The sequence below is a fragment of the Scophthalmus maximus genome, chromosome 18, assembly GCF_022379125.1.
Source record: "Scophthalmus maximus strain ysfricsl-2021 chromosome 18, ASM2237912v1, whole genome shotgun sequence".
NCBI lineage: Eukaryota > Metazoa > Chordata > Actinopteri > Pleuronectiformes > Scophthalmidae > Scophthalmus > Scophthalmus maximus.
The window spans coordinates 11,650,068-11,671,191 of NC_061532.1; the positions used below are offsets into that span (position 1 = coordinate 11,650,068).

The 21,124-nt window shown below is 44.2% G+C and overlaps 3 protein-coding genes and 1 long non-coding RNA gene across 8 annotated transcripts; 2 read left to right on the forward strand and 2 right to left on the reverse strand.

Moving 5' to 3' along the window:
- Nucleotides 1–83: 83 nt before the first annotated feature.
- Nucleotides 84–9,721, forward strand: parp1 (poly (ADP-ribose) polymerase 1). Its single transcript, XM_035616990.2, has 23 exons — nt 84–343; nt 1,504–1,666; nt 1,809–1,924; nt 2,056–2,270; nt 3,457–3,547; nt 3,680–3,796; nt 4,072–4,248; nt 4,437–4,599; nt 4,785–4,925; nt 5,046–5,285; nt 5,435–5,500; nt 5,588–5,720; nt 5,917–6,112; nt 6,194–6,322; nt 6,539–6,622; nt 6,742–6,864; nt 6,984–7,112; nt 7,221–7,319; nt 7,421–7,573; nt 7,684–7,811; nt 7,931–7,992; nt 8,444–8,558; nt 8,905–9,721. The coding sequence occupies exons 1-23, from the start codon at nt 221–223 to the stop codon at nt 8,984–8,986; spliced, it is 3,045 nt and encodes a 1,014-aa protein (XP_035472883.1). The 5' UTR covers nt 84–220; the 3' UTR covers nt 8,987–9,721.
- On the reverse strand, nt 4,919–9,002 carry LOC118289865. Its single transcript, XR_004786263.1, has 3 exons — nt 8,865–9,002; nt 5,390–5,540; nt 4,919–5,302 (listed from the first exon to the last, which is right to left on the reverse strand). It is a non-coding gene; the product is annotated as an uncharacterized LOC118289865 (long non-coding RNA).
- A 646-nt stretch (nt 9,722–10,367) lies between the features above and the next one.
- lin9 (lin-9 DREAM MuvB core complex component) lies at nt 10,368–19,073 on the forward strand. 4 transcript variants are annotated; one of them, XM_035616997.2, is made up of 16 exons: nt 10,368–10,472; nt 11,703–11,735; nt 12,279–12,370; nt 13,403–13,516; nt 14,432–14,562; nt 14,948–15,073; nt 15,221–15,378; nt 15,487–15,620; nt 15,812–15,940; nt 16,364–16,465; nt 16,565–16,645; nt 16,749–16,874; nt 16,967–17,149; nt 17,333–17,430; nt 17,962–18,086; nt 18,186–19,073. In XM_035616997.2, the coding sequence occupies exons 1-15, from the start codon at nt 10,442–10,444 to the stop codon at nt 18,065–18,067; spliced, it is 1,644 nt and encodes a 547-aa protein (XP_035472890.1). In that variant the 5' UTR covers nt 10,368–10,441; the 3' UTR covers nt 18,068–18,086; nt 18,186–19,073. The 4 variants fall into 4 exon arrangements, with proteins under 4 accessions (XP_035472890.1, XP_035472889.1, XP_035472891.1 ...); XM_035616996.2 differs by having other exon boundaries at nt 17,962–19,073; XM_035616998.2 differs by having other exon boundaries at nt 14,435–14,562; nt 17,962–19,073.
- A 158-nt stretch (nt 19,074–19,231) lies between these two features.
- On the reverse strand, nt 19,232–20,965 carry mixl1 (Mix paired-like homeobox). Of its 2 annotated transcripts, XM_035617864.2 has the most exons (4): nt 20,768–20,965; nt 20,380–20,600; nt 20,106–20,232; nt 19,232–19,952 (listed from the first exon to the last, which is right to left on the reverse strand). In XM_035617864.2, the coding sequence occupies exons 1-4, from the start codon at nt 20,862–20,864 to the stop codon at nt 19,432–19,434; spliced, it is 966 nt and encodes a 321-aa protein (XP_035473757.1). In that variant the 5' UTR covers nt 20,865–20,965; the 3' UTR covers nt 19,232–19,431. The 2 variants fall into 2 exon arrangements, with proteins under 2 accessions (XP_035473757.1, XP_035473756.1); XM_035617863.2 differs by having other exon boundaries at nt 19,232–20,232.
- Between the last annotated feature and the right edge of the window lie 159 nt (nt 20,966–21,124).

Genomic DNA, 21,124 nt, shown 5'->3' on the forward strand with positions numbered 1-21,124 from the left:
AAAAAAAAAAAAAGAGCTGCTGTGTTGGTGCCGGGAAAACCCGACGGAGTGAGAGCTCCTCCCTCGCGGCGCGCAAGGACACACGCGGGCTTCGCCTCTCTCCGCCGCGCGCGCCGCTTCCTGCTGTGGCCCCCTCGTCGTCCCGGGGAAAGTTCGCCTCGCTCGCACTCAGCGGCCCGTCGTCCGCGTCCGCGTCCTCGCCTGCAGCACCCGAAGAGCCATGGCCGATTCCCAGGAGGACAAGCTGTACAAGGCGGAGTACGCCAAGAGCGGCCGAGCGTCGTGCAAGAAATGCAAGGAGAACATCGCGAAGGACTCGCTGCGCATGGCCATCATGGTGCAGGTAAGCGTCGCCGCCGCGGCCGCGGGGGGAAGATGCTCCGCCGCTGCCGCGGAGCTGCACCGTGTGTGTGTGTGTGTGTTTTATTATCACACAGTGACGACTCGCTCCGTTAGCAGGGGGACGAGGCAGTGTGGTGTGGCGAGGCTCCGGTCCGGGGGGGGTGGGGGGTGATGATGAGGCCCTCGTCGGCGTTTAAATGGCTGACAGACATTGTCTGTTGAGTTGTGTTCACAAAGAGCCGCCGAGCCTCGCATCCCAGTGTTGCATCTTCGTCTGCAATGTGTTGTGCATCCGCCTCGGACGAAGAAGAAGAAGAAGAAGATGAAGAAGCAGCAGCACAACCCTACAGCGACGATGTGAATCTGTAAAAGATTCAATAAGTCCGCAGCCTCCTTGTTCGTGTCCCGTGGAGCACGTCCACACACTACCAATCACTTCCCTTCAGCCTCAGTTTTACTCACTGTGGTTATTTCATTTGTGTGCAGATTATAGAGAATCGATGTGCTCTCTGTGAGAGTAAATCAAAGTACATGTGTTTCCTGTCTGGTACTTTTGAGAATGTGCAGGGTCCATTGTCATACCAGTGTTGAGGTATGAGAAACATTCGTCACTCAAGGATAATAATCTCTTACAAATGACATTATATCACCTTTTGTCTTTCCCCGTCACCTCCTAATCTCTGCAAATCTTTATTTATTTTGTTTGTCTCCCCAAGAGATGAAGTGAAATATAGCCCTTACTTTAGATAGTGAGCATAAAGAAAAGTAGTCTTCAGTCTCTAAATCACATGACGATCGAAAAAAAGCCATTCCTCCCCAGCAACATCATTGTTGTTTTGAGAGGTTGGACTCAATGGTAATTTTCTCCTCTAATAAGGTTCTACACTAGATACAATATAGTCATAATTTTGGACCATCTTTCAGTATAACATTGTCACAAATGTATATATACTTAAATCTGTTTGGTAACATTGATTCATCATAAAAACAACGACAAAGACACTACCTCACAAGTCCAGGAAAGTTCAAACAAAATGTCACAAAGATCTTTTCTCGTGAGCCGCCGTCCAGCGGCAGGATCGGCTCACTTTCATGTCTGACCCTTTGCACACTGTATGAATGAAACCCCCTGTTTTCTTGTTTGTTTTCTCTGCCCTGCAGTCGCCCATGTTTGATGGGAAGGTCCCCCACTGGCACCACTTCTCTTGCTTCTGGCAGCGAGCCGCAGCCCAGTCCCCCACGGACATCGATGGGTACTCTGCCCTCCGCTGGGAAGACCAGGAGAAGGTGAAGAAGGCCATAGAAACCGGCGGAGCCGCGGGAGGTCGGTACTCGACTTAAGGACATTTTGTGGACTTCTATACTCCTAAATTAATATTTTTAACCACATACATACATATATAGTTTTTCATTTGATTACACTGGATGACTTGTAAAGTGAGATCTGAAAAACCCTCCTCTCGTAGGAAAAGGGGAGCCGAAGAGTGGAGCTAAAGGGGAGAAGACGCTCAACGACTTTGCGGTGGAATACGCCAAGTCGAACCGCAGTACATGCAAGGGCTGTGAGCAGAAAATAGAAAAGGTTAACAGCCACGTCTTTTTGAATAGAACAAAAACTATCATTTTAATCGTTGTGATGTAAACATTATTAGTACAGCCTTATAAGTTGGATGTGCCTTCCTAACTCCTCCGATCCTCCGGCCTCTCCTTCAGGATCAGATTCGCGTGTCCAAGAAGACTGTGGACCCAGAGAAGCCCCAGCTCGGGCTGATCGACCGCTGGTACCACACGGCGTGTTTCGTCGGTGGCAGGGAGGAGCTGGCCTTCAAACCTGAATACAGTGCTGCCCAGCTGAAGGGCTTCAACGCACTACGGGCTGAAGACAAGGAAGAGCTGAAGAAAAGGCTTCCTGCTGTCAAGTCTGAAGGGTGAGCAAAATCAAACAGAAAGAATCTTTGCACTTTGCTTTTTCAGTGTGGACGGTGTTTGGGATCACAAAGGTCAGGTGTCGTGTACGTGTTGGGCAGCTACATCCTCTCCATCATCACCACCACCACCACCAGCCTTATTCGTAGCCTCTCTCTCTCCCGCTGTTCTGCAGCGCAGGTATATCTCTGTAAAGGTGCCCCTGAGAGCCGTCATTGTGTATGCGTACAGGAACAGGTTGACAGCAGAATTTGCAGGCGACAGGATCGACCACGCAGATGTCAGCAACTGCGAGCGAGACCAGGAAGTAGTCGGTGACGGTGCGTAGCTTGTGGTTGAGGCCCACTGCGACACAGACCAGTAAATTACCGAATGTGGAGAGAGAGGCAATGGCGAGCTCCGCGTCCATGTACGCGGCATTATGGGAAATCACTGAGTCGGCAGGCGGAGGTGAAGGAGGCGACGAGGATGAGGAGGCAGAAGCTGTTGAAGAGCTCTGGAAAGGGGAAGACGGATGGGATGGGTTTTGAATTTGCTGAAAAGTGTAGAGCGTCAAGGATGCGCTTGTTTCTTCCATAGTTGTCCTAAAGAGAGAAATAAGATTCAAGTTGGAAGTCAAGCGGGTCAGAGTGGTGACGAAAGCTGTAAAATCACTCACCAATGTTTAGTGTCACTGCTCAAGAAAACCAAGGACTCCATCTTCCAACTGCAGGGGTCTGCCATCACATCTCATGAACTCATATGTTTGAGTAAAGCTGGAAGACACTACTGTTTATAGAATCCCTTTCCTCCCTCATGATCTCTCTTGTTGTCAGATAAACGATGTTGGTTGTGTTTTCTGACCGGGCCCGGCATCATTAACTAAAGTGTGAACGCTGCTGTGTGACTGGTCTAATGGGAGGCGGACACTTTTTTCCTGTCAGGGCAGAGTGGATGATATCAGCCTTGTCAACTGGGACTCAGGAGACGTGTACCAGCTTGTGTTTGTGTGTGTCCATTAACTGATGGGGCCCAAATGAATCCGCTTAATGAATGAAGGTGTCGGATTCAGGCTTGTTTATTTCCAATCGTGACTGTCGGGCCAGTGTCCTTTTTGACCTCATTTAGGAAGTTCATTTGGAAGTAGTTTTTTTATTTGTTTTTTTGTCTTGTCCATGCTGAACATAAAACTATTGTTTGTCCTTGCAGAAAGCGTAAAACTGATGAGGTGGACGGAGTGTCAAAGAAACAGAAGAAGGAAGAAGAGGATGAGAAGAAAAAGCTGGAGGAGCAGTTGAAGGTACCTTTAAATATATAGATGTCCTTTTTTTCTTTTTATATTGTGGAATGACCACATCACAATACATTTTTGGCGATGATGTACCTAACATGTTGGTACGTGTCTGTATGTGGTGTTCGTGTGCGTCCACAGAACCAAAGCCAGCTGATCTGGGGAATCAAGGACAAGCTGAGGAAGTTTTGTTCCATTAACGACATGAAGGAGCTGCTAATCGCAAACGGCCAGGAGGTTCCCTCCGGAGAGTCCAACGTAAGAGAACCTCAACTCTGTCATTTTTCTCTATATGTTAAAAGATCCAGATAGGATGAAATAACCACTGGTGGTGAAAGCATCCAAATACACATCTTTCAGATCGGAGATCACATATTTATATCTTTTTATTTCATAATTTAGTGCAAGACAGACTCACATTATTCATTCTCCTTTGCTTTTGTTGTACATTTAACACTATTGAGTCCTTAATATGCCAAAAACAGTTAGAATGCAGTTATTGTGTTGTATGATGAGAGTTGTTTAATCAACAGGTGGTCGACTGCCTGGCCGACGGAATGACCTTCGGTGCCCTTGAGGCCTGTAAGGAGTGCAAGGGCCAGCTGGTGTTCAAGGGTGACGCTTATTACTGTACAGGGGACATTTCAGCTTGGACAAAGTGTGTGTTCAAAACGGCAACACCTGTACGCAAGGACTGGGTCACCCCCAAGGTAGGTCACCTCCTAAATCGCTAGTCATAGCCCAGCAGCAGCATTCAGGAAGGGGGTATACTTTTAGCTTTTTAGTCAGTGTGCTGATAAAGGGAGGTTATCTATACAATAATGAAGAAAAAGCTCTGTATTCCAATTATATTCAGCTACTTTTTCAACTAATTTAGTCTCCTGGCTCGTTGTTTCAGGAATTCAATGAGGTTGCCTTCCTGAAAAAGTTCAAGTTCAAGCGACAGGACAGGGTTTACCCCAAGGACGCTTCCAACCAAAACCCGACAGCTGCCAAAGCCAAACCCCTGGCGAGCGCATCCAGCGCCCCGACCGAGAGGCTGCCAGAAGGAGCACCTTCAGGTGAGAAGAGAAACTGATTCATTCAAAATATTCATTAAAATCTATTCACATTTCTCTGTATGTTCGGCTTATGCTTTGATTCCTTTGAGGCACTGAATGGGCACTATACTTTCTTCTAACTTTGATATATCAAATAATAATATATATCAAAAATGACTTTGGTTATTCTTTTTTTGGTCCCACAGACAAACCTCTGACGGGTATGAAACTGTTCACTGTGGGTAAGCTGACCAAGAACAAGGACGATCTGAAGGCTGCGGTTGAGGAGTTGGGTGGAAAGATTAGCAGCACAGCCAGTAAGGCCTCTCTCTGCATCAGCACCAAGAGTGAGTAACGATTCAATAACGGGAGAATTTTCATGTGCAATTACTTATTCACACCGAAAGAAAATGTATAATTTAACATCTTTGGCTTCTGACACGTTCTTTGTCCTTGTGCTTGTACAGAGGAGGTGGAGAAGATGACCAAGAAAATGGAGGAGGCGAGGGACGCTGGCGTGCGCGTGGTCTCCGAGGATTTCCTCACGGATGTCACGTCGTCGGGTAAAGCTCTCCAGGAACTGGTCTCCCTGCATGCCATCTCGCCATGGGGCGCAGAGGTCAAAGTCGAGGCCCAGGCTCCCTCCGTGGCGTCCAAGTCTGGAGAGCTGGCCACCAAGAGCATGGGGAGAGTGAAGGAGGAGGGAGGTAAAGGATTTTCCGTGCTGTGGGTCAAAAGTTAGGAAAATCCTGTTTAATTAATGTGCTAATGCTTGCTTATCTAAATGTCAGGTCTTGATTTAGAGGGTTACCTCATCCAGACTCTATCTTTTAATCTTGCGTCTACGCTGTTACAGGGAGCAGCAAAGCCAAGAAGATGAAACTCACAGTTAAAGGAGGAGCTGCTGTGGATCCAGATTCAGGTAATCATGAGTGCCCTGCATTGAACACATTGTCTCTGTCCTGTAAAAGAAAAGAAAAAAATTGACCAGTGAATTTGATTATTCTAGGTCTTGAGAACAGCGCTCATGTCCTGGAGCAGAATGGGAAGATGTACAGTGCCACGCTGGGTCTCGTGGATATTGTCAGAGGAACTAATTCCTACTATAAACTGCAGCTGCTGGAGGATGATGTACAGAAAAGGTAATGTCACTTCTTTTGTCATAATTCAGAGGCTACTGGAAGGAACATTCAGGTCTGAAAGAGAAGCAATCAGAACCTGATTTGTTATAAGATTTCAAACTTTTTGTGGTACTTAAACCTGCTCGCTGCAATGAAGGCTCATTTTTATCACAAGACTAACTCTCTCTTTCACTGCTCTTCTGCCATCCACGTGCAGGTACTGGGTGTTCAGGTCGTGGGGTCGCGTGGGCACCACCATCGGAGGCAACAAGCTGGACAAGTTTCACGACAAGAACTCTGCCATGGACAACTTCCTGGCTGTGTACAAGGAGAAGACGGGCAACGACTGGGGCTCCTCCAACTTCACCAAATATCCCAATAAGTTCTACCCGCTGGAGATTGACTATGGACAGGTATGCACAAACTAGAGAGCACCTACACCACAGTGGCTTTTATTTGTTAGGGTTAATGTAATTTTTCATGTCACTATGCAGGATGAGGAGGCAGTGAAGAGGCTGACAGCCAGCGCGGGCACCAAGTCCAAGCTGGCCAAACCTGTGCAGGAGCTGATCAAGATGATCTTTGATGTGGAGAGCATGAAGAAGGCCATGGTGGAGTTTGAGGTAAGACATTTTAATGTGAGAGAGAGAAACCACATTAAACCGGTTGTTAACAGTAAATATAAGAAGACTCAACATCTCCATCGCTATAAAACACATTCTTTTAAAAAATAAGTTTTTGGTATCAGCACCTAAATAAATATTTTTAACTAAGAGTAGTGTTCATGCTGACGCAGTTTGTCATATACGTATGTCTTGTATCTCCTTGCCTGTCTTCAGATTGACCTCCAGAAGATGCCCCTTGGAAAGCTGAGTAAGAGGCAGATCCAGAGTGCCTATGCTCTGCTCACTGAAGTACAGCAGGTCGGTACTTCAAAAAGAGTCTTGTGACTAATTATCTCCTCTGTGCACAGTCAATGGACAATATCTCTGCTATTTATATCAATTGTAACATAAAGAATATTATTCCTTTTTCATTACAGGCTGTGTCGGATTGTCTGTCAGAGGCGCAGGTACTGGATCTCTCTAATCGCTTTTACACCCTGATACCTCACGACTTTGGCATGAAGAAACCTCCACTGCTCAACAACCTGGACTACATTCAGGTAAGGTCTCACATCCTGTACAATCTTCTCTTGTGCTCTTATCTTACTGTTGAGCCACTCTACTGTTGCAGAATTTAAACAGTAGAAAGATGAATACATCTGCACAAATCTCTGTTCAGGCTAAAGTACAGATGTTGGACAACCTGTTGGATATTGAAGTGGCATACAGTCTGCTCAGAGGAGGGGCCCAGGATAATGAGAATGATCCCATCGACATCAACTATGAGAAACTCAGAACCAAGATTGAGGTGAGCGGTGTAACCCCACGTTTTATCCTTTCACCTTTCTCTTCTGAGAATCTGTAGAAAGAGATCATGAATGGCAAGACTACAGTATGTCATACGTTTATTTCACAGGTTGTTGACAAGAGCACAAAGGAGGCTGAGATCATTACGCAATATGTGAAGAACACCCACGCTGCTACACACAACACTTACACACTGGAAGTGCAAGAAGTAAGTCAATATTTGGGGGAAAAGAGTCTCAGGAAGACAAACACTCTATTTGAATGTCACGATGGGAATCTGAAGTCCTAAACTATCTTATCTTCTTTTAGATCTTCAAAATTGTTCGTGAGGGCGAGCGCCAGCGGTACCGTCCCTTCGAGGAGCTACACAACCGCCAGCTCCTGTGGCACGGTTCGCGCACCACCAACTACGCTGGTATCTTGTCTCAGGGTCTTCGTATTGCCCCTCCAGAGGCCCCAGTGGTGCGTTGCGTTTGTTTTTTATAACAAATCAATACCTCCACGGAGTTTTGTGATGTTTTAAATTGTTTTGCTCATGTCTTACTCTGCTCTTTTTGCCTCTTTCCCTCTAGACTGGTTACATGTTCGGCAAAGGTGTGTACTTTGCCGACATGGTGTCCAAGAGTGCAAACTACTGTCACACTTCCCAGTCAGACTCTGTAGGTCTCTTACTGCTGGCTGAGGTTGCCCTTGGCAACATGTGAGTAACAGTGCAAGTTCTTCAAAAAATATCTATAATATTAGCTTTTTCTAGTGTGTCTCATTGAATATGTCTGTGAAAAGGATGTAAATTCATCAGTCTTTCTTTTTTCACTCCAGGCATGAACTGAAGAAGGCCTCCCACATTACAAAATTACCGAAGGGCAAACACAGTGTTAAAGGTGAGAGTCTGACGGCCTTAATTGTTGTGAAAATAATTGTTTTAATGGTGAATAATTGTATTAATTAATTAATAAAACAATGATGGAAAATGTATCTATACACCAAAGTATATAAAACGCAAATTGATATGATAGCACCTTGCTGAAATAATGTGAATAATAATGAAACTAAATATACTTTTGAAAGTAACGTGGTCCATTCATATAAAATATTCACACATGGACACGTTGAATAAAAAAAAGGAAAAAATGCTATGATAAAAATTTAACAGATTAATTTGTTTGTTTTTGAACGTGTAATATGCTGACTATCTGCTAGTAATAATGTGTGTATAATGTACTCTTATTGACTAGCCCGTTGGTCACTAAGTGCCTATTCTTAATCAGATGTACATGTTTCGTTTGTGTTCTGCTTCAGACCTTTGTGCCAACATTTCTTTTTATTTTCCAGGTGTGGGGAGAACTGCTCCTGATCCCAGTGCTGAGGTCACTTTGGACGGAGTGCAAGTGCCTCTGGGAAAAGGAGCCAACACTAACATTGATGACACAAGTCTACTGTACAACGAGTATCCTTTGATATTTATTTTCTGGTTCATGATTTGGAAATTAATTTTGCCACGTGGCTCTACATCTTTCCTCCTTTGCCATACAATTGATTATTTTAGAACTTATAATAAAAACTTTGTCCACAGTGAGAAGTCTTCTTTTCTAACCAAATGCCATTTAAAAAAATATATATATATCTTCAAACAAATGTTGATTTTAATTTTCTAATCTTGTCCTAACCAGATTTCTTTGGGCCTAGATCCCTAGATCTGCTATTTTAATGTCTGTGATTTGTGTGAAATGTCCAACTGTGTTGATCGTATTACCTGTACAGTCTCTTGTTTTCTTTAACCGCTGCTCCTCCAGGTACATTGTGTATGACGTGGCTCAGGTAAATATGAAGTATCTCCTGAAGATCAAGTTTAACTACCAGACGTCCCTGTGGTGAGAGAAGCTGTGTCCGAAACGTCCTTCAGTAAAAACAAAGACCACTGCTGCCTCCAAACGCCTGGGCTTCACTTTCTGCAACAGAAGATGTTCGTCAAAGGACTGATGCTACAACACCCTTTACAATGGTCATTGGAAATTTTAAGTCACTTTATTGCTTTTTCATCAGGTTTACTAGCTGGCAGCCTTTCTCAGTTTTACATTAGGTACTTAAATACCTAATTCTGACGCATAAGACTGCAGATCTTAGCTCAATACACTAGATGAAGCATGGTTCATACCACATAAAAAAGGTTTTGGTTTAGAGATGAACATCAGAAATGTTAGTTTTCTTTCTCATACGATAATGTTTCATTTGAGAAGGGTCTAATTTCTTCATTCTTTTAAAACTGTAGGCGTAGCACTGCAAAATGAATAGTTCTGAGTTGTGAACGACCAGTCTGCAGACACATAAACCCATGTTTATATGTTGCAAAGGTTCCCCAGTATAGTAGCTCCTAAGATGAACATCTTGTAGACTGTTAGGTTCAAAGAAACTGTACAAGGTTTGACCTGTAAATACGTGCTTTGTTTGTCTCTCAAGCTGTCTTCCTTGCTGAAAGTTATGGGTAAAAAATGACAAACAGTGTAGTTCATGTTTATGCAAAGTATTCTGCGATACTGCCATTCGTCTGTGTTACACTTTTTCTCAGTGTTTTTCTTGCTTATCGAACATAATAAAACATTTGAAAGAAAATTTTGCGTTTGCTAATCGTTTTTTCTTGCCGGATCCCGTTTTAAATTTTGGATTTGATTTTGGCTGGGGAAAGGCAAGATATATTTCACCGAGGGCTTGTTCTTTTCTTTCTGCGTTGGGCAGGGCAAAGGTCAGGGTCGGATTGGAAAATGTATTTCATGAAACTTGGGACTTTGAGGATGTCAGCTGGTTTTCCTACCTTTATAGTAAACCATTAGAATCCCTCCTGAGTAGATTCACACAAAGATATACAAACATAATTGACTAGATGAGGTTTCCTGAAAGCATACATATATATGTATATATATATATATATATATATATATATATATATATATAATGCGTATGTTATCTGTGGTTATAAGTAAAAGCCAGAGTCAAATATTTAAACTTGAATATAACATTAATACTTTCCTTTTCAACATTAAAGCAAAATGATATGTATTAGGGTTAGTGAATGAAACAAAGCAGGGCTGCTGCTTTGTTTCATTTTCAGTCCAGCTTTTATATGAAGCTGTTTCTAAGCATTCCCCTTAATATTTTACACTGAAAGTTGAATTTGTATGAAACGAATAAGACAGTGTGTGAATATATAACGGTGCGGGTCCGTGAATCCGACGATTTATTTGATTTTTATTTCTCGAATCGCCCTCCAGACAGCGTCCCGACCCAGAATGCATTTTGACAAGGTCTTTGAAAAAGCGGCGCGGCTAATTCAAGATGGCGGAGATGGACCAGCTGTTAGACGAGAGTGAGTAACAACACCGAATTCGAGGAGTTTTCCAGCGTAAACACAAAACGGCCCCGCGCAGATAAAACGCACACCTGGCGACGAGCCACCGTCGTTGTGCACATGATTAATATCGGAAGCTTCGGCCAGAGTTCGTAAAGTCATTCTTTTTTTAGACGCTCAAAGAGGCACCGGTCTGTCCAGGCGGCTAGCAGCCGTTAGCACGAGCGGCTAACCGTGGCTAATGTAGGAGTTGAGCAAGTTACTTTGGCCCGACCGGGTAAACAAATAACGTTAGCTTAGCCACGAGCTAACGCCCGCTAGCCCCCACGTCGCACGCAGTAATAACAAAGGCGCTGCTGCGGCGCCGTTGTTGACATAGTACACACGCTAGCTACGAGCTAGCTGCTCCTCCGTGTGCGGCGCCTCGGTCCACCGCGACACCCTACGTGTGTTGGACGGAGGTTACATGGCAACGCGCTGCGTTTCATTTTGACAAGCTGCTGACGGGGGGGGCGAGTCATTCTGTCCGGCTACACCGCCGAACTGGTCCTGTTGGTCGGTGTTGCAGGGTATATTCTCGGGGTCCGTAACCTGGTGTAACGTGAGCTCGATCGGCTCGTCTCTCCGACGCGATGTGGCCGGCCAGCTGATGTGACACCCCGGGCTTGACAGCTCAAGCCGCGGGGCGAAGGCCTGACCGCCCGCGCTAGCATTCACTCCATCCCACCTGGGCTAACCCAGCTGTCGGCCGTCGGTGTGCACTTTAATGCACAGCTCTCGTGGACCCGGGCATTGTAACTTTCTTCTTCTCTGTTAGTCGAAATAAACTAATCGCAGCAGATTGAAACAACCAAATGACCTCTCTCACCACCGTGACATGACCAATACAACATTTACAGCATTTTGTAATACTTTGTAATATGCTCAGTTCTTAGCTTATTATCAATAACAAGCTCAAACTAATGCAGACCAATACATAGAAGAATAATAGTAATAGTGTTGACAGGTGTTCCTATTATTTTGTCCCCCTCATTCAGATAATCAGTATTTAGTAGCAATAGTCAGATCCACCTCTTTGTATAATGTAGCACAGTTCAGCTGCACCACAGACTACATCCTCCAAAAGGATCCTACAGCTGAGCGAACACCTCTTCTACAGTTTCACCTGGACGTTAGACCCTTGATGAAGTGAGGGTTTATGACTGAGCTGTTGTGAACTGACACCTGAGTTTGTGTGTTTTTCTAAAGGCTCTTCGGCAGAGGCGCTTGTCAGTCTGAAAGGTATGTGTTCCTGTATCTTACCTATTCCTTTTCTTCTTGGCACCGTGTGTAATCGCATTGACAACTACTGGAAACTGCGGTGTGATTCCCTTTATATGTCAAAGCAAACCTTTTCAATGGAGATTACTTTGATTTTACCTTGGCTGATATATGCTACTGGTTTCCTCTTTAAATGTGGTCAGGAATCATGTGTCTTTCATTGGGTTAGACCACTGTGTCTACTCCTGACCTGCTATAATGATGAGTTCACAATAACAACCCACACTACCTGAGCATTTTGCTATCCTGGATACAGTGGAAAATAAATATGATATGATTATTTCCATTGATGTTTTGTCCCTATTTCTGCAAAGATACATATTTGTTAGTTAAGACTTGCAAGAAAAGCATCTATTCCAGTTTCACTTGCAAGTGGGTCATGTATTTGCATCCTCTGTGATTTGAGAATAGTTTTTGATATGTTATTTGAAACTTACGTAGTTTGTGGGTCTTTTGTCTGGTGTTCTGACAATATTTTGAACAAATCCATTTGTTTCCATACAGAGGGTAGTTTGTCCAACACTCTGAATGAAAAGAACAGCTTCCCAAGAGCTCACAACACCAGGGGACGGCAAGTCTCCCTCACAATGGATACGGTAAGAGACGTAATGTTTGTTTGTCAGTTTTAAACTTGCAAAGAGGAAGCAACAGATGAACTTCTGTTATATCCTTTATATGAATACTAAGCTTAAACCATTAAATAAAGAAGTATTTTAGTATAATGCAATTAAGTACAACACAAACACTCATTCACAGCAATTGAATGGCATTGCCTGTTACACAGTAATTATCTCTATCTTGATACGGATGAACTGTTGTTGGTTTTGATTATATGGTCACTGTCCACTGATCTTATCAACTGCTGTTAAGTCTTTTCTTCATTATTGTCTATTCCAGCTGAATCTTTGAATTTATTGCTTCATTAAGTATCTCAAAGTGTGATGTTGAAACATGGATTAGGAACGAATATGCATTCCACAAAAACATCTACCTGTTCTAGTGCAGATCTGTGTTTTTGTGTTCCATTATTTCTGAATGTCAGCCACAGTTTGGGAGTGTTCGGGAAACAGATGTCCCACACTATTAGGAGGTGGTGTAGTAAAAATGGCATACCAGTAAACCCAGATTAAATTGAATTGAAAACCTTTATTGACATTGTATAATTTCTTATACAACGACATAGCATGGTGGTTTGCTTGAGGTGGATATTTTCACTTCGCCAGAAAATGTCCCAAATCTTTGAAGTTTGAAGTTGACCGTCCGTGCCTATTCCCAATTACAAATAACATTGTTTTTGCATATTTGTGAGTTTTCTTTATTCTTATTGTCTGCTTCTTGTTTGTCTACAGGGGCAGGTTGCACCAACTGGTCATTTCTAAGACTGGTCTTAACTGCTAAGACCGTCATAGTCCAGACCAGTCTTCAGAAAGGACTTAATGTCGCCGGTTGTTAATAATCACCCCCTTGACTGATTACGGTCAGATCGATCGCTGTTGCTTATTAATATTCAATTTCATTTTCCCTACCACATATGCCATCTTCCGCATTAAAAGCCGACACATGGCAGCCTTTCAAGTCTCTCTGTATCGGCTCTTTTCATAAACACCTTTCCACATTTGTCCCTTCAGCCCACACGGAGCTCAAAAAGGAGCCGTTTGTTTCGGGATGAAGATGAACTGCCGCAGCAGCGTCTCCCTTCGCGATCCCCGCGGAGGAGCCAGAGGGTCACCACCACGCCGCAGGTAACGCTCCCACACACATGCCAGTGAGTCATACTGAAGAGGTTATGAGTCATGCTTTCCCTCTCTTACATTGCTTTTGAGGATTGCTGTCGACAGTTGGCAGTCACTGTAACATTGGGTGACCTGGTTAGGTGGAGGTGACCAGGCTACTGAGGCTGCGTCCACCCACTAAATACATTTTAGTTTTATAACGCATCACTTTTGCTATGTTTGTACCAGGCCACACTACTCCAGAGTTAATGCAGCTACCCATGTTCGCTTCCTGATTGGCTTCTATCAGTCACAACTTATCCCTCCTCAATTCGTCACATTCCTCCTGTCATGCATGCATGTGGTAGGATTGTGACCAGGAATGTGGTCTGAGTGATCTGATCTCAGAAAACCTGTACTTGGAGCCATCCACTTGTGATCAGATCACCCCACACACATCTTGATGCCAGTTATAAACAGTGCACGAGTCTACCTGTGCTGCAGCATTACATTTTATGTAAGGAGGCAACAAAATATCTAGTTGGTGTAGCCTACACTAGAGAAATAAGAGAGGGACAGTGATTGGTTATATTGGACCTTTAATTACATTCTTGCTTCAGTTATTAATCATATTGAAGCCAGTGCGGCCACAGGGTTTTAAAAGGGAAATTCTGTTATTCTAGGTATAGTACATAGCTGTAATGTCTAGCTTATATGGCCTACAGAAGTAAGTTCTCTTTGTCTATCCAGCCAACGAGCTATCTTTTAATATCCTCGCCTTGTAACATTTAAAAAACCATCGCACTTCCAAAAACTTTAAAATGTCTTAACATGCTGTGTTCTATGTTTTGTACATTGTCATTTTATTGTAGAAAGCTACAGCAGTGCCTGCATATGGAATGACTGTTGTTTTTTTTTTGTTTTTTTTATGTTTTTCCTTCAAAGAAGTTTTCTAATGTGGTGACACCTGATAAAAAGGCATCCCAGAGAATAGGACTGAGATTAAGAAATCTCCTCAAGCTACCCAAAGCTCACAAATGGTGCATCTATGAGTGGTTCTATTCCAATATTGACAGGTAAAATCTCATTTTCACATTGAGGAGACATTGTTATGTTATGTTGTGTTTATGTTAAATAAGGCCGCCAGTACAGAAGTGGTCTGGAGTTATGCTTGTTCCCCGTGTCAAGAGCAAAACTCAAAGCTGATACAATGAACAGTTTATCTTCTCGATATAAAGGGAGTGTTAAATTCATACCAATGAAAACCCCATTGACAAATTACAGTTTAAATTTAAATTACAGTAATTATTAATATCTTTGACTGTCATTTTAACTTAAATATTGTTATAATATAATGACAATTTACCTAGACTTTCAGAAGCCTAGTAAACGTTTAGATGATCTGTTCCTGAGCTGTAATTTCTCACTAAAAAGGTTTTTAACTCTTATATTTTCTTCCAGACCTCTATTTGAGGGGGACAATGAATTCTGCCTGTGTCTCAAGGAGTCTTTCCCCAACCTGAAAACAAGAAAGCTGACGAGAGTTGAGTGGGGAACAATTAGGAGATTGATGGGGAAACCTCGACGGTATGCTGCGATATTCACACTTTATGCCTCTACACTCCAGTTTCTCTCTCTTTCCCCCTCTCTCAGATGTTTTAAGATTTGAAACTCAATTCATTTCTCTGCAAAGAGAAATTGTGTCACAGAACCATGTCCTTCTGTCTCGTCCAGGTGTTCGTCTGCGTTTTTTTCCGAGGAGCGAACGGCGCTGAGGCAGAAGAGGCAGAAAATGCGCCTGCTGCAACAAAGAAAACTGTCAGATGTGTCAAACTGCAAAGACCTTCCAGATGAAATCCCCTTGCCTCTCATCATAGGAACCAAAGTCACCGGTCAGATCCCTGAAATCTTGACTCATCACTTTCACCTCATTTACAACTGACGGACGGATCGTGAAATGTCGGGTGGTAATAATCACTGCAAATTTTTTCCTTCACCAGCTCGACTACGAGGTGTCCACGACGGCTTGTTCACGGGCCAGATAGATGCAGTGGACACCAGCGCAGCTACCTATCGCGTCACCTTTGACCGCACGGGCCTGGGAACGCACACTGTGCCTGACTATGAAGTCCTGGTAAGAGTTGCCTGTTGACTTGGTAAGATTACAGCTATAGTTATATATGACATCATATATGACACAGCTGATATAACAGCTTAAGTATTTTTTTAAAAAATTAAAAAGAAATTGGCAAAATATTAAGTTGTACAAGAGCTACACAAAAGGAATTCCATGATACATTGTTGTGGTGATTTTTTTTTTTCCAGAGCAATGAACCCAATGAGACGATGCCCATTTCAGCCTTTGCCCAGAAGCACCGAACAACACGCTACATGCAAAACCTCATGACTCCACCAAGAGGGCCCTACCCATCTGCTACAACTCCTGTCCTTATGGTAATATGAACCAACAACTCATTTATACAGGACCTTCCAAAACGGCAAAACGCCTATTCTTTTTTTTGTTTTGTTTTGTTGAATTTTTTTTAATTTGGGTTTAAGATCAAAAGATATATATGACAATAGTTCACAATTTCATCTTTTATTTCCTGGTATTTACATCTATATGTTTTAAAGTCTAGTGTGTAGGATTTAGTGGCACCTAGCGGTAAAATTAAATAAAATTTGTGCTGATAAGATTCCCCTAAATCCTACACACTGGATCATTAAACAACCTAGGACATGGCACCACACTATATATTAGTATATCAAATGATGATCATGCTGCAAATCCAAAGCAAGTCTTTTGAAAAAATGCAAATCTCTTCTCCTAGATTGCTCATGAAGATGAATGACTCAATTGTCTTTTTTAAATAACAGGACAATGACCCTCTTATCAACCAGTCGCCATGGAGGAACACACTGCCCGGTGCTGAGGGAGACACTCTGGGAGGATTTCCTGTCAAGTTCCTGGTCCAAGTGGTAAATCCTGTTAAAATGCGGAGCTTAAAGGTGACATCCTCAAACTTCATAACACTTTGCTCCAATTAAATTCTTTTGTCTTATTTTTTCCACGATTAGACAAGGCTTTCCAAAATCCTCATGATCAAGAAGGAGCACATCAAGCACTTGAAAGAAATGAACACAGAGGCAGAGAAGCTGGTACAGTTGGATATATATGTTTTTAAATCTATAACACATATTAAATGTTTTTGAGATACATGCTTCAAAGCCACTTAAACTATGTTTGTGTTTTTGTGTTCAGAAGTCGTACTCGACGCCGATTGACCTTGAGTTCCAGAAGCGATATGCCACCACGGTCTTGGAGCTGGAGCAGCTCAATAAAGACCTCAACAAGGTGCTGCATGAAGTTCAGCAGTTTTGCTGTGAGGTACGTCAGTAGATACAGTTTGACCAGTCAATAGAACAACAACACAGAGTCTTGTTTTAAGATGTGTATCGACCATGTGTGCATGTGTCCAGCTTGCTCCGGATCAGGGCCTGTTCCCAGCCGACCATCCCACGGAGCTGCGGCGGCGTTGCGAAGACGAGGCTCAGCAGATGGTGCAGCTCGGCAACTCCGTCAAGGAAGGACAGCAGAATGTGACGAACCCTGGCCTCACGCACCTCATCTCCCGCCTCACCGCTCTGCTCCTACAGATCAAGGTAAGAGGAAGTATAACCCCATTCCTGTGTCTGGATCACACAGGAAGAAGCTTGATGAGTTTTCATTCAGGTTGAAATGTGTTCAGGAGGAAAACTGTGAATTATTTTCCAGAACCTGTTAATATTCTTTGCTACACTCTCATATTTTGAATACCCATTGTTTATTCTTCCTGCTTGTTTCAGTGTCTGGCAGATGGAGGAGACCTGAATTCATTTGAGTTCAAATCTCTAACAGACTCCCTCAATGACATCAAGGCATCGATTGATCCGTCCAACCTCAGGTAACAACTCTCTAGCTACACTGCTGTAGCCTCTATTGAGTGATTCTCAACCTGGCTGCCTTTTATTTTCATTTTTTGAGAAAACACTCATAAAACAGTCAAAGTTGAGCACAGTTGAATCATAAGGTTAAGAATTCTGCCGTTGCAGTGAAACATCTGACATCTCAGCTTCCCCGTTTGATCAGACGGAAGCTGCAACTCACACTCGCGGTGCCACTGCCAACAGCAACCCAACCCTTCCGACAAACGGACAACAGTGCATGACGAGGCCAAAAGCATTATTATCTAAATGTATCACTAAAAAAAACAGAGGAAGGCGTGCAGCAAAATATGTTGATGGTTTCAGCTCAGCGCCCCAGCCTAATTATTCTGGTTGGTAGCGACTCGAAGAAGCGGAGAACCACTGTTCTAATGGATGGAACGGTCCGTTTTTTTGTACAATGGAATGATACATTTCCTTTTGCTGGTTCAATGTAAGTCGGGTTCACTGTTAATCGTCACTTCTCTCACTGCGTCTTTTTTTTATTCCAGTTGCTTCCAGAACAACGTGGAGATCCATGTGGCACACATCCAGAGTGGCCTTAGTCAGCTGGGCAACCTGCATGCGTTTTCTGCCAACAACACTAATGCAGTCTGATATCACCTGCATGATGCAGGTGCACACACACACACACACACACACACACACACACACACACACACACACAAACAGAAAACAAATGAGTGTGTGTGGTCCTTTAATTCTGTCTTTTAAGATTTCACCTGAACAGTCACTGAATAAAAAGCCTGCGTGGGTGTTTGCGGACCACCTACACAATCTGGATTTGGATGTCCCCGGCGAAACGACTGGTGCCCAGGTTCCTGAAGCTTTGCAGAAGAAAGGAAGGATGTGTCCGCGCCCCCCCCCCCCCCCCCCCCACACACACACACAAACATACACACACACACACACACACATTTTATTGTATGAAAATGTTTGTGCGCTGAATTGAACACAAATCTGAAAGAGTCTTTTCAACAATCCATTGCCACAAATCCACTTCTCCAAAACCCTCCACGGTTATTTATTGGTTTCACGTGCCAAACATTGATTCTTACAGTTTTTATAGTCCATATTTATTTATTTTTGAGTAGGTGTGTATGGTTATGAAACAATATTTTGCTATCTCTAAAAAGTTTCCCCCCCTGACATGTGTTGTGTTCTGTTGCTCCACTGATGGTAAGCACAGGGGAGGGCTAAAGAATGTTTTATAAAAATTGTTTATTGTAGATAATTGTACAATATCTCTGATTATTATTAGGACTGTTGTCAACATTTCTGCTGTGTGCTCAGCAATGACTTTTGTAATTTTGTGTGCACTGAAAAGAGATTTTGATATTTTTATAAAGGAGAACTCTGGGGGTTTTCATGCCTTTTACTCCCTAAGATGATATTAGCATTTTCCACATTTGGCATGGCTGTTGCTGCAACCCCCCACCCCCACCCCTCCCCCCTGCATCACCGATGTAACCCCGGAAGTTCACGTCAACTGTTTTTTCCTAGAGAATCTCCTTTTTCAGTTTTGTAAAGTTGTATATGAGAGTGCCTCAGGGCAATTGTATATAAATGTTTCTTTTTATATTAAACATAATATTGCAAATGAGTATTTTGATCTTCTACTCTTTTTAAAAAAAAAATCTTTATTAGATGAAACATATCAATTGTCGTTTTTGTTCTTTTTACAATCACATTTTATTACTATTTTACAATAAATACAAATTTTCATTTTTTTAATGCAAACAAACAATTGTATGCAGCCTCTTATGATACATGTAGTTCTCTTAATATCAGCTCTTATGATACATGCAGTTCTCTTAATATCAGCTCTTATGATACATGTAGTTCTCTTAATATCAGCTCTTATGATACATGCAGTTCTCTTAATATCAGCTCTTATGATACATGTAGTTCTCTTAATATCAGCTCTTATGAAACATGTCTATTCATTCCCCCATGCTGTATCACAGGAAGCCACTGAATCCAGCCATCGCCTCGGTCTCCCAGTCCGAGTCCGAGTCGGTGAAGTCCTGCGCCTCGGCGGCGCGGATCGGGGTCAGGTGCCTGAACCTGTCCCCCGCGCCCCCCGCCACTTGTTGCGGATACTGGATCTGGCATCCGTGCTTGCTGTGGCTCGGGAGGGGCGGGATCACGACCTTCATCTCGGGCCCGATGGTTTTGTTCGGTGGGAAGTTGTCGTATTCCACCAGCACCTGTGGAGCCTGGTGGTCGGCGAGCCTGGCGCGCTGCTGCTCGGCCTCCTCCGGATACAGGTGCACGTTGCAGCACGGGACGTTCACGCTCAGCTCGCGGCGCCGCAGCTGCTCGGGCGTCGCCTCCTCCTCGAAGAGGCAGGACCCGGACGCGTGGTCGTAGCCGCCGGGCTTGGTGGGCTCCTCGGGGCTGCGGTGCAGCGCCCTGAACCCCTCCTCCAAGACGAAGCCGCCTCTCCTGCGCGGCTCTGCGCCGCGGCTGTTGTCGTACACTGGAAGCGCAGAAGGGTGCACCGGGGTGAGCTTTGGGTGACTCGACACCAATTCACCAAGATAGTTTGGTGACAAAACGACCACATTCACTAACTTAAACGGGGGAGAGTAAAGGTGTTTTTGTGCAAAGGCTTCGCATGGCTGATAATTACCCTCCTCCGGGCCCATCCTGCTCTGGATCTGGCCGAAGGTCCCGGCTGCTGGTGGGTTGGCGACCTTCATGGACACCGATGAGCCGACTTGGCGACGAGACTTGGCCCGTCTGTTCTGAAACCACACCTGGAATTTGTAAAGGAAAAGACAGTTGAACTCATTTGGTCATAGTCTTTTTTTCCACAATCTTGGGTTATGAAGATGTCGAAATATAAAGCGTTTCCCTCTGAATTCATCATCTCAAACCTTCTTTGCACTTAGATCGGACATTACCTGAATCCTGGACTCCGGTAGCCCGGTCAGAGCCTCCAGTCTCTCTCGCAGGTAGATGTCAGGGTATTTGGTGTCCGAGTAAACTTTCTCCAGCACCTCGATTTGCTGCTGCGTAAAGTTGGTCCTCTTTCTCCTGTGGGTCAATATGGCCACGCATTTATCCACCCTGGACACAGAGCTCGCCGAGTTGAAGAAGTTGGTCACATCTGTGGCTCCGTAATCTGCAAAAGAAAACACATCATCTGTTTAGTCATGAAAGGGTAATGGTGCCGGACATGCACAAGTCCGGCACCATTACGCACGGACACGTAATGTAACTCTTGCTAGTTGTGTCCTTCTGAGCAGCGCGCACAGGAGGTGTCGAGCAGTGAGGATGTTGCCCACCGACCTGGGTTCACCATGCCGTTCATCTGCAGAGGTCCTTCGTGGTACATCTGGAAGTGATTCAGATCCCCGACGCGCATATTCCCATGAACTGCAGACATGATCTTCGACGTTCGCTTCTCCAGCGGACTGGCTTGAGTTTGAGACCCTGTGTGCGCTCGCCGGGGTTTAAATCCTCCGCGCGATCAAAGGTGATGCTGCTCGGTTGTGTGAACGGGGGGGGTGGGGGGGGGGGGGGGGGGGCGGAGGCCATCGGCGGCGGCTGGCACTGCAGCGGCCGCGCTGCGACTTCAGACGTCTGCAGCGCGGCGGAGGTGTGAAGGCCTCACACCTGGGGCGGTGGGAGCGGTGGCAGCTCCCT

What these genes read in the sequence shown, in the direction of transcription:
- parp1 (XM_035616990.2), top strand. Translation starts at nt 221, where the DNA reads ATGGCCGATTCCCAGGAGGACAAGCTGTACAAGGCGGAGTACGCCAAG. An exon ending in AGGACTGGGTCACCCCCAAG is followed by an intron (nt 4,249 to 4,436) that starts GTAGGTCACCTC and finishes TCGTTGTTTCAG; the next exon opens with GAATTCAATGAGGTTGCCTT. An exon ending in TGGAGATTGACTATGGACAG is followed by an intron (nt 6,113 to 6,193) that starts GTATGCACAAAC and finishes GTCACTATGCAG; the next exon opens with GATGAGGAGGCAGTGAAGAG.
- mixl1 (XM_035617863.2), bottom strand. Translation starts at nt 20,864, where the DNA reads ATGTCTGCAGTTCATGGGAATATGCGCGTCGGGGATCTGAATCACTTC. An exon ending in GAACGGCATGGTGAACCCAG is followed by an intron (nt 20,601 to 20,767) that starts GTCGGTGGGCAA and finishes TTTCTTTTGCAG; the next exon opens with ATTACGGAGCCACAGATGTG. An exon ending in TACCGGAGTCCAGGATTCAG is followed by an intron (nt 20,233 to 20,379) that starts GTAATGTCCGAT and finishes TACAAATTCCAG; the next exon opens with GTGTGGTTTCAGAACAGACG.
- lin9 (XM_035616996.2), top strand. Translation starts at nt 10,442, where the DNA reads ATGGCGGAGATGGACCAGCTGTTAGACGAGA. An exon ending in TCTCCCTCACAATGGATACG is followed by an intron (nt 12,371 to 13,402) that starts GTAAGAGACGTA and finishes TTGTCCCTTCAG; the next exon opens with CCCACACGGAGCTCAAAAAG. An exon ending in CTACAACTCCTGTCCTTATG is followed by an intron (nt 15,941 to 16,363) that starts GTAATATGAACC and finishes TTTAAATAACAG; the next exon opens with GACAATGACCCTCTTATCAA.